Source organism: Pogoniulus pusillus, chromosome 38 (assembly GCF_015220805.1).
Source record: "Pogoniulus pusillus isolate bPogPus1 chromosome 38, bPogPus1.pri, whole genome shotgun sequence".
Taxonomy (NCBI): Eukaryota; Metazoa; Chordata; class Aves; order Piciformes; family Lybiidae; genus Pogoniulus; species Pogoniulus pusillus.
Window position 1 is genome coordinate 7,416,490 of NC_087301.1, and position 11,918 is coordinate 7,428,407.

General features: G+C 50.1%; 1 protein-coding gene across 1 annotated transcript; it reads right to left on the bottom strand.

Moving 5' to 3' along the window:
* Positions 1 to 2,128: 2,128 nt before the first annotated feature.
* Positions 2,129 to 9,241, bottom strand: CXCR5 (C-X-C motif chemokine receptor 5). Its single transcript, XM_064173098.1, has 2 exons — positions 9,203 to 9,241; positions 2,129 to 3,205 (listed from the first exon to the last, which is right to left on the bottom strand). The coding sequence occupies exons 1-2, from the start codon at positions 9,239 to 9,241 to the stop codon at positions 2,129 to 2,131; spliced, it is 1,116 nt and encodes a 371-aa protein (XP_064029168.1).
* Between the last annotated feature and the right edge of the window lie 2,677 nt (positions 9,242 to 11,918).

Sequence of the window (11,918 nt, forward strand, 5' to 3'; positions counted from 1 at the left end):
TGAGTGTTCTCTGTTGCGTTTCCTTTGCAGAAATGACACAACTGCAGACAGCTGCTTGGGAGCACAGCGCTCGAGGAGATGGTATTTTATTTGCTCGTTACAGCTCACGTTGGAACTTTCTCAAAGTTAGCAACGAGCCAGCACTAAAAGCTACAGTAACAATAGATGTGTCATTTGTGCGCTCTCGTTTCGCCTGCAGAGCTTCTGTTTGCCTTGTGAACACCAAGGATTTTACATTCTGACTGCTTCTTCAGTGGCACCTTTACGTGGGAAAAGAGTTCCCATCAGGGCCGGGGAGGTGTTTGAAGTGTGTCTGCAATGGGTTTGCTCACCAGCACAACCGCCGAGGTAGCAGAGGCAGGCTACAAGCGAGCTGCTCTTCCTCTGCCGCGCTTGGACAGCCACAGTCGCTGTTACCTGCAGGTTTCAGCTTTGACGATGCAGCCCTGCAGGAAATGGTGGACTGCTCCTTGTGTGAAAGCTTTATGCTTGCAGAGTTTTCTCTCTGAGTCACAATTTGAGAACGAGCTGTTGAGATCTCTGGCTGAGTTGGGCTGATGTAATGTGAACCCTGCCATAACGCCTGGTCCTTTTAGCAGCGCCTGTGGCTACAGCGAGGTTTGGCTGCAGCTGAGCCCTTCATAAGTGGGTTGAACTTGGGAAGTGAGTTTAGCCCAAAACTCCTGCTGCAGGAGGGGGACCAGTGTTATTCTGGCTTTGTTTAAAAGGTGAGGCAAATGGCAGAGCAGTGCCCGTGATTAGGGTCCTGCTTGTGTGGACAGTCGGTACATGTGGTTCTCATACAGTTTGTGCCACAGCACTGCTCAGCTAGCGAGAGAACCACAGTGCAGCAGTGCTGTGCCTGTGCTGCACTGTTACACTGTGAGATCTACTAGGGAGCAGCAGGCTGAAGGAATCTGCCAGGGCTGCCCAGCATGCCAGCTTGCACTGCAATTAATGACAGTGATAGCTGCTGCTCTCATTTGGGACCAAACTGTTATCAAGCAGCCCTGATCTGAGCAGCTGCTGGATACTTATGGTGCAGAGTGAGATCAGTGCTCAGCGTGGTTCAGTGTAAACCTGGTTGCACTAAGCCCCCTAAAGCCCAATAGATGCAGATGGAACACAACCATCAGAAAGCAGAGGGCAAAGCAAACTGCTATGCTCCTTCTCAAGCCTGCTAAAAACAAAGAGAAATCACACAAGCAAACTCTACTCCTTAGTGGTCTCCTTGCTCTCACAACCCACAAATTGCCATATAACTATCTGCAAGACAGAAAAGACACCTTCAGCTTCACAGAGCTGTGTGGTTCATCTCCCCTCTGTTCAGTCACAAGGCAGAAGCCATCTCTGCAGCTTTCTTCCCTGAATGAAAGCTCTTGCATGGTTGTGCATTCAGTTCAGCAGTCACCCACTGGAGCTGTTACCAGCAGTAAAATGGATCAAATGAGCAGGATAGGATGTAGCTGGTGTCATGAAAGGAGTGTCTGATGGTCAAATCTTTCAGTCCATGGCAGGACCTTCTGGCATGAGCTGTGGTGGGAGGACCAATATGCTGTGGCTGGCCGCGGGGGTGTCACACTGCAGGAGGAGCAATAGTGCAGCCAGAGACCATCCAGCACTGTGTACCCACATTATCGCTTCAAGCTCTGCAGTCCCTGCCCATCCTAACCAGCATCTCCTGTTCCTAGTGCTGCAGCAATGAGAGCCACTGCTTCCTTCGGGCGTGTCTTTACCAATCTGAGCTGCTGAAATGGTGTCCTGTGTCCTCACTCGCTGACATGACTCTGTGTTTACTTAGCTGCACTTTTTCCCTTGCCTCTGGCACCCCATTCTCGTGCCTGGCTCTGTGCATAGGACACCTGCAGTCAATCTTTCAAAGGAGAGGTGGAAACATCAGGTTCAACCCACTTAGGTTCATCTGGCTGCATCAGTGACTGCTGAACAGCCTGTGTTCACCAACAGCTGCCAGGCAGACGTCTGCAGGGGTGAGAACCAGGAGGAGCCAGGGAAGGTGTCTGGTGGGATTTGGGCTATCAGACCTCAGTTTCCTGAGGAGCGAAGAAAGTGTTGGGGATGTTTGTGAAAGTTAGGATTAAGGGCACAGCCTGTGGGCAGCCTTTTCTACCTAGAAAGTGGAGATAGAAGTGGTGTTGTCAGACTCAATCCCACTGCCTTTCCTTGTCACTTCCAGAATCTCGTGCAGGGTCTCCTGGCTGATGCAGCCAAGCTCCTGCAGGATCCGGAAGAAGTCGTTGCGGAACTTGACCCCAACAAAGGCGTAGAGGATGGGGTTGAGGCAGCAGTGCATGAAGCCAATGGCTTCTGTCACCATGATGGCTGTATCCAGCTGGTCTTCCAGGAGGCAGTTCTTGGTGAAGGCTTCTAGTTTGGTAAGCGTGTTGAGGAAGATGATGATGTGGTACGGGCTCCAGCAGAGCAGGAAGACGCCGGTGACCAGGATGGCCACGCGCACAGCTTTTTGGCGCTGCAGGCGCTGGGACTGGCACAGAGCCCGGACGATGGCAGTGTAGCAGTAACCCATGACCAGCAGGGGCACAAAGAAACCCACCGTGTGGTAGAGGAAGCGAGTGGCCAGCCAGGCGTTGTTGCCATCGATCCCGACCTCTGGAAAATAGCAAATGCTGCGGTTGCTGTCATCTGTCCAGACTTCCATGAAGATGAGATCGGGCGAGGTCAAGAGCAGAGAGCAGAGCCAGACGGCGGCGCAGGTGAGGTGGATGGAGCGAGCTCTGCGCTTGCGGTAGGTGTGAATGGCATAGACGATGGCCAGGTAGCGATCCACCGCGATGCACCCCAGCAGCATGCTGCTGCAGTAGAAGTTGATCTTGTGGGCAGCACTGAGGATCTTGCAGAGGAACTTCCCAAATACCCAGCCAGCCAGGCTCTCCACCACACTGAAGGGGAAGGTGAGCAGCAGTGCCAGGTTGGCCAGGGTGAGGTGGAAAAGGAAGTTCTCTGTGGTGGTGCGAGACCGCTTGAACCTCTCTAAAATGACCAAGACCAGGGCGTTGCCCAGGGTCCCCAGCGCAAACATCAGCAGATAGATGAGGGGCATGAAGACCTTTCTGAAGGGGTCTTTCTGGTCACCAACCACAGATGAGGCTGGGTTGAAGCAAAAGTAGCCCTCCAAAGAAGGGGTGGCGTTTTCAGCTTCATAGTAACCACTCAGCTCTACCTGGCTCTGGGGAACAGAGAAAGTCTGGTTACTAACAGGGAGAACCTGAGCATGAGAACACAGTTCCTCAGTTGCACCTGGTAGACCAGGAACAGAGCATCCCCACCTCCTGCAGCCCACCTGCACTGGGTGCTGCCCAGCTGTGGGATCTTTATCAAGGGATAAGGGATTGAGCTGCAGCAGATGTGATTCCTGCTTAGCCTGCAGTAGGCAAGTGAGCAGCCAGCATTTGAGATAAGACTGGGCAAGCCCTGAGTGCTGTGAAGCTGGAATTGCACTCAGGATGAGCCCCCCAGAGAGGGGGCAGGTTCTGGCTGCCCTTCTTGCAGAAGCCGGACACTGACAAAAGCAAGGAGCTAAGGTGCAGATGAGGTCAAAAAGGGACAGTGGAACAAGAGGCTTGTGGCAAGCTGAGAATTTAATGACAACTGGGAAGAGCTCAGCAGCAGCTCCCCTGAGCTCCCCCACCCTCCCTTGAGACCAGCACCAAGACTTCAATGCCAACCACAGCGGAAGTCTCTGCTCACTGCTTTCATACCTTTCACTGCCAGCTGTAGTGGTTTGCACCTGCTGCTCCTTACCTCCTCAGCCAAACTTCCCATCTAAAAATGCTAGCCCTGCTTTGAACAGTTTTAGAGCTGATTTGGGGTTTTTTCCTCCCCCACCTTGTGTTGCTAAGCCAAGCAACCATGACCAACCTTGACTCCTCCATTACACCTAGCTAGAGAAGAGTGATTTATGTTTCTTTTCTCTCAGGCAGCCTTCCCTGGGTGATGTGCTGGGTGCCTCTGCATGTGCCTGTGGGGTAGAGGTGACTTTGCAGGGGCAGTGCTTTTCTTGCATGGCTGTGCTGCTGAAACCATCCACATGGCTTCAAGGGGAGCTCAGGCATGTTGATGGAGAAGTCTCTGGTGCATCACTGAATGCATGGAGCAGGCATCTGGCTCAGGCAGTCCCCATGGTAAGAGGGGTGGTAAGAGGGTGAACAGGCCCTTGGGGAAAGTGTGGAATAATCTTGCCCAGCTCTTGCCCTCTTCCCTGAGCCTCCACCAATGGCTGCTGCCAGAAAGAGCAAGTTGCTCTTTGCAATGGTTCTGTTCCTCCCTCCCAGCTCTGCACCCACTGCTGTTGCTGCTGTACTGTGATGCCACAATAGTCACTCCCAAAGGGGTAAAAGCTGGTTACCTTGGGGGCCAGAACTCCTCCTTTCCACCCACAGCCTCAAATGCACACAACTGCCTCTAAACTAATGGTGGAGCTGTGGCCCTTTAATGAGAAGTATTTGTATTGCCAAAGAACAATTATTGTTTTGAGTTAGGGCCTGAGACTGGAAATTGCTGCCAAAGACAAAACCCTTTAGAAATCCCTTCCAGTTTATTTTCTCCCTGAAAATATTTCCTGTCTAGTCTGTACCTGTACCAATGCACACAGAAATCTGTGATGTCTTTGGCCAGGGCAGGGTCATTGAATCTCCTTGAAAAAGAAAAACCCCAAACCACCACCAAAAAAACCCCAAACAACAAACAAACAGAAACCCCAACCGAACAAAAACCAAAACAAGCCAAAACCAACCAGCAAACCTTTGCAATTTGTCACAGAGACCAAACCAAGTGGCTCAGGACATGTGAGTGAGTGTGCTGAAAACCCTGAAGGGAACATGGGTAGGAATGGGAAAACTCACTGGGGAATGTTCCAGCTTTACAGGGAGAAAGGAAGCGAAGGGAAAGGGCTGGGTTTGCTGGCCCCAGTGTTGGCCACTGCCTGGAGCCAGGGGCAAGAGCAGATGTGCTGCCTGGGCAGTGCTCAGTGGCTGTGTCTGCTGAACGGTTTTCAGCATCGCCTTGCATTGAGAGATGGAGGTGCGGAGGCTGAGAGCCACTATCAGACACCATCTGATTGCTGATAAGGTGGCAGGTAGGGCTCTTACCGAAAGCCACTCGCCAGGGGCATGGCAAGCATGCACTGAGTGTGTCTGAGATGTCCTCTCATGTGCATCTCCGAGCAGAGCAGCGAGTGTGGGCGGCAGCAGATAGATGAGTTGGAGACAAATGCAAGAGGAGAAAGCGTCAAGAGTCCAGGAAGGGCAGGAAGCTGAGCTGCAGGAGATGCACTGAATGTGGCAAGATGAGGTTTTGGGGAGCTCTGCTGTGATTCCCATTTCTAGGACTGGAAGAAGGTGGCTGCCTGGTCTGGGATGGGAGAAGTCATAGAATCACAGACTCAACCAGGTTGGAAGAGACCTCGAAGCTCATCCAGTCCAACCTAGCACCCAGTCCTACCCAATCAGCCAGACCATGGCACTAAGTGCCCCAGCCAGGCTTGGCTGCAACACCTCCAGCCACAGCCACTCCACCACCTCCCTGGGCAGCCCATTCCAATGCTAATCACTCTCTCTGGGAAGAACAACCACGTATGTGCAGGGCACCTTCTGTACCAGTGTCCTGCAATACAACTGCAGCCAGAATTTGGAGTGGGCGATAAAGTGATGTCTTTTTGTGTAACTGAGCAGGCAAGTGCATGCTTGGGAACCCCATTCCTGTATGCTCTTCATTCTGGGATCCCTTTCCCCCTGTGCCCCACATGGCAGAGTTATTCCAGTCTCCATGTGTCAGCTGCTTTTCTCAGTTCCACACAGCTGTCAGTCAATCAAACCCCAAGAGAGGCAGCTTCTGTGCTTTGGGATTTTCAATGTGAGTCATTTCCTTCTAGCCCATGCTAGGGTGAGGACAAGCATGTTTCAGTCCCAAAGCCTTAAACCTGGAATTGCCTACATCAGCACAAGTTACTGACTGACCTGCTGTTCATCTCCTCTCAGGGTGCTAAACTAGGGAGACTCCTGGGTTAAGAGGAAAGCCCCTGGAAATGCCACCTTGCTGTAGCACAGATGCCTTTGTGGCTGGAGTCATGTAGGTCCCTTTGCAGTGACACCTGCTCTGGTGGAGACCTCAGTGTTCTTTCTGTCACTGTGTGTTTGTTTTGCCAGTCTGCAGCTGAGGAAGGTCGAGCAGGCAAAGGCTCTGGAGATCTGGGATGGTTGGTTGGGGCACATCACTTCTCTGCAGGATTGCAGAGATGTGTGGTCCCATATGGTAGTGAAGTTTAGGGGAGGCTCTTGCTGCTCCCCTGGGCATTACTGAGAAACAGACCCTTGTGATGCAAATGTTCTCTTCACTTTTCCTCACGCTCCATCAGTGGGTCAAGCAATTATGTCTGGTGAGTGCACAGAGCAAGGTTTGTGTCGTGGACACAGTTGAAGCCTTTTCTGTGGGTAAGATGCTGCTGCTGCAAGCACCCAGCACAGCTAAAGCAACACATGGCACCCCCAAAAGCAAACGTGGCATTGCCTGGGTGGGATCTGTGCTTTGTTCCAGGGAGGGAACCAAACCTGGGAGGCTCCTAGGAGACAGTGGCACAAACTCCTGACTGTGGGAAGCCTGACAAAAGGTCTAAAGCTGCTTTCCTGTGGTGCCTGACTGTCAGAGCTTGGTTTCAAAGTGAGCCGAGTTCCCTCCCACACACACACAGGGTCTCCTTTATAGCTTTAAATAATTCACAGCAGAGGTAAAAAGCCTCAGCCAAGGTTCTGGAAAGAAAAAACGTATGGAAAGATGAGGTCCCAGTGCTGCTTAATCCCCTTGCACTAAAAAGTGGCATGGTTGTGCCACAAGCAGCTGCTTGCTTGTAGCACATGAGACGCTGCAGGCTCTGCTGGGTGAGAGAGATTTCCACTGGAGGAATGAACCAGCATGGAGATGGAAAAGGTTTGAGTTTGGTTGTAACCTCCCAGCAAGCGTTAGTGCTACCCCAGAACTACAACAAAGGTCAGGCAGAGGAGTGCCTTCCACCAAAAAAAGTCTAAAATAACAACAGCAGTCACAAAGAATTTTTATATTGGACACACCTGGGGGAAAATCAGCTTGTAGATAGAATGAATCTGGGAAGAATCAGCTTTTAGGTAGGGTAAATGTGGGAAAAATCAGCTTGTAGACAGGGTAAATCTGGGGGGAAATCAGTTTGTAGATAGGATAAATCTGGGAAATAAAACCCAGCTTTTAGATAGGGTAAATCTGGGAAAAATCAGCTTGTAGATAGGATAAATGTGGAAAACAAAAATCAGCTTGTAGATAGGATAAATGTGGAAAACAAAAATCAGCTTGTAGATAGGATAAATGTGGAAAACAAAAATCAGCTTGTAGGTGGGGTAAACCTGGGGGAAAATCAGCTTGTAGATAGGATAAGTCTGGGAAGAATCAGCTTGTAGATAGCATAGATCTGGGGGGAAATCAGCTTTTAGCTAGGATAAATCTGGGAAATAAATATCAGCTTTTAGATAGAGTAAATATGGGGGAAGATCAGCTTGTAGATAGGACAAATCTGGGGGAAAATCAGCTTTTAGATAGGGTAAATCTGGGAAAAATCATCTTGTAGATAGGGTAAATCTGGGGGAAAATCAGCTTTTAGATAGGGTACATGTGGGGAAAATCAGTATGTACATAGGATAAACCTGGAAAACAAAAATCATCTTGTAGATAGGGTAAATCTGGGAAAAATCAGCTTGTAGATAGGGTAAATCTGGGGGAAAATCAGTTTGTAGATAGGATAAATCTGGGAAACAAAAATCAGCTTTTAGATAGAGTAAATATGGGGGAAGATCAGCTTGTAGATAGGATAAATCTGGGAAAAATCAGCTTGTAGATAGGGTAAATGTGGGAAAAATCAGCTTGTACATAGGCTAAATCTGGAAAACAAAAATCAGCTTGTAGATAGGGTAAACCTGGGGGAAAATCAGTTTGTAGATAGGGTAAATCTGGGAAATAAAAATCAGCTTTTAGATAGAGTAAATCTGAAAAAAATAATAGCTTGTAAATAGGATAAATCTGGGAAAAGATCAGCTTTTGGATAGGGTAAATCTGAAAAAAAATCAGCTTGTAGATAGGGTAAATCTGGATAAAATCAGCTTGCCTCCCCCTTGCATCTCCTCTCTCATCCCTGATGTACAGGACAAAGGAGGGACAGAAGCAGTGGTCACAACTAAATCCAGCATTTCTCTCTTTAGGGAAGCTAAACCAAAGGCTGAGATCTCCTGCAGAGAGACACTGCACTAAAAAATACCTTTTAAGCTGCAACGTTTGAACCCCAGGCTCATGCTCGTGCTGCTGTGCACCTCTCCTTGGACAGCACATCATGCCCTGAAAGCTGCAGCTGCTGACTTCCACTTGCAAAGCCAGAGGAGAGGGAACTCAGAGGGGGCAGAACACGCAGTGCCATCACCCCCGTTAGAGCTACTCGAAACAGATCTTCCTCTCTTGTAAATATTCTGCACGTTCCCCTTTCAGCAGAGTCTGGGGCAGCCTGGTCGTGGAGGCAGCAAGCAAGGGTAGGGGAATGTGTGGCCCTAGCCAGGGGCTCTACATGCAGAGAGGGAGCACCGAGTTTGCTTGGGCATCATTGGGTCGATGACACTGCCAGGGCTTTGTCGGCTGTGCGCAGCTGTTTGATAGCACCCAAGGTGAACTGCAGAAGGTGCCTGGCCAAGAACGAGTGTTCTCCACCCATGGTGTGTTCATGGCTGTACAGAGAGCAGGACAGTGAGGATCCCTGGCTGGCAGCATGGGATAGGGCTGCAGCAGTCCAGCTCTCCCACTGAGCCACCGGGCCCTTGGTCAGCAGCTGCAGTCTTGGTTGCCGTGCGAGGACAGCGCTCGGGCTCGGTGCTTGCCAGGGTGTTTGCTTGTGAGCTCCTGGTAGTTAGGCAGCTGTTCCCAAGGGAATGCCTGACATCCTTAATCACAGCTCTCTGCAAGCACAGCAGCACCTACGGTACCTGCATCAGTCACGTCCAGACTTAAGGGATGTGAGGGCTGATTGTGCTGGTGTAAGAAATCAGTGCAGCCCTCCCTCTGCCAACAGGAGGGTGAGAAGGACAGGAGGAAAGCAGGTCTTTCAGCCCTCCCCAGTTCTGCCTGCTCTCCCCGTTATCAAGCAAAGCCAGGCCCAACTCACCAAGTCATAGGTCTCTGATGAGTAGCTGACAGGCCCCATGGTTTCAAGGGCAGAATCTGCCTCTCCTCTAGCAGTTTCAGCAGAAGTTCTTTTTTGGGGTGGAGTTAATCATTTAAGTGAGCAGGGAGGTACCAAGCATGTTACAATAGAGCATTTGCAAGGCAAATGAGCTGCAGCCATGGAGTGACCTAATTGATGTAAAGATTACCTTCTTATTTTTTTTTTGTTAGCACTTTATGCCAGTTTTTGAAGTACAGTTTGAAGCATCCATGTTCCTTTTGGTTTGCACCAGAGAAGATCCAGAAGATCCAGGTGTTCCCTGGAAATCTCCAGGGCTCTTGCCTATCACCATCTTCCTTCCAGATGGTCCTGAGAGGCTTTGGGAAGCTCTGTGCTGAACTGGGGCACCTCTCTGGAAGCACCTGAGATGAAATGCATGGAGTTGGTCTGTATGAGTATTTCCCTCTACTTTGGGGTTCTCCTGGCTGCTTTAACTGCATTGACCTGCTGATGTCTTCTGCTGCTTCTCCCACTACTCCACCTCTTGTCTTGGCTCGTGGGGTTAGCTACAGGAAAGTTTGGGCTTTACAGCCACGCTGCAGGTCTAGGCAAAAGCTAGTGGGGTACTGCTGTGCAGGGAAGACAGAAAGGTTAGGGAGGATGTTTTCACTCAGCTAGGACTGGAGGGTGGAGCAGTCAGCATCAGGGACTTCCTTTAAGGGCTAGCAATGAGAGTGCAACTCCTCTCAGCAGGGCACGTTCGGGACTGGCTCTTTGTGACAGCTTGTGACCTTCAACAAACACTGCCCTCCCTCCAGCCCAAACTAGCCCAGGACTGAAGCAAAAGTACCATGCAAAGTAAGGCAGTGCAAGTCTGTAGGTGATGGTCAGTGGGACAGTCAGCAGGAGGTGGCTATAGGGAACTGGATACACTCCCCAGGCTGTAAGCTCAGCCCTCAGACATGACATGGGAATGAGAGGGTTCAGGATGCTGACTCCAAAGCAACACACCAACAATTTCACTTGCAAACACATACTCTGCTGAGGAAATGACTGCTCCCAGACAGACATGATCTAGGCCATGCATGAGCTACTGCAACGTGAAAGGTGAGAAAGAGAGAGAAGAGCCTGGGAGAAGAATAAATGGGGAGAAGTGTAGGGGGGGGGAAAAGTCACTTCACAAGCAGGTGAGGAACTGAATACAGAAGAAAACAGTCACAAAATTCAACAGTAAATGTTTGAGGATTGTTTTGGTGTCTGCCCATGGCAATTCCTAGCTGAGCTCTAGTTTTCTGCTATATGCACATAGAATCATAGAATCATCATAGAATCATAGATTCAACCAGGTTGGAAGAGACCTCCAAGATCATCCAGTCCAACCTAGCACCCAGCCCTATCCAGTCAACCAGACCATGGCACTAAGTGCCTCATCCAGTCTTTTCTTGAACACCTCCAGGGATGGTGACTCCATCACCTCCCTGGGGAGCCCATTCCAATGCCAATCATTCTCTCTGCCAACAACTTCCTCCTAACATCCAGCCTATACTTTCCCTGGCACAACTTGAGACTGTCCCCTTGTTCTGTTGCTGGTTGCCTGGGAGAAGAGGCCAACCCCCACCTGGCTACAATGTCCCTTCAGGTAGTTGAGCCCTCAGCACAAGAAGGACATGGAAGTGTTGGACCCAGTCCAGAGGAGGCAACAGAGATGCTCAGCAGCTCTGCTATGAGGACAGGCTACAAGAGTTGGGGAGAAGGAGAGTTGGATGAGAGAAGGCTTTGAGGAGACCTTGGAGTGGCCTTTCAGTATCTGAACAGGAGGGCTGAGGAGGGACTATTGACTATTGTAATGACAGGATGAGGGGCAATGGCTTTAAACTGGCAGAGGGAAGATTCAAACTAGATGTTAGGAAAGGGTTCTTTGCAGTGAGGGTGGTGAGACACTGGCACAGGCTCCTCAGGGAGGTTGTGGAGCGCAGAGAAGGAGGGTGAGGAGACACTGGCACAGGTTGCCCAGGGAGGTTGGGGAGCACAGAAGCACCCAATGTGATTAAAGATCACATTGGGTGCTTCTGTGCTCCCCAACCTCCCTGGAGGTGTTCAGCACCAGGTTGGATGAGACCTTGAATGACCTGTTGTACTGAGAGGTGTCCCTGCCCATGGCAGGGGGTTGAAACTGGCTGAACTCTGAGGCCCCTTCCAACCTAAACCATTCTATGATTCCTCACTGAAAAACCATTCTTGTTTTGGCAGGAACACAGCTTTTAATTACCTTGTAGAAAGCCCTCTGGTGATGTTATTAAGCTGTAGGTAAGGCTGACAAAAACACCCTGCTTTGTGTTGTTCCTCTGTTCTGCCTAACTGTGACTAGCAAGCACATCTGTTGACCAGCTTGACACTGCACTGCCTTTCTGAGCTCTGCTTGAAAAAAGCCAAGCTGCTTAAGGCTCCTGAATCTCCTCACCTCTAATGTTTACTGCTTGTCCTATTTTCTGTTACCGTAACTAAAGCTTTGCAAAGCATGTGCTGCCTACAGATGTTAGTCACATTTACTGATCTGGTGATTTCTGTTGTCATTTGTTCTTTTAAAGCTAGAGCAAAGGATTTCCTGTACATCTCACTGGGAAGTGCTTAGTAGAGGTTGTAGCCAGGTGGGGGTTGGTCTTTTCTCCCAGGCAACCAGCAATAGAACAAGGGGACACAGTCTCAAGTTGTGCCT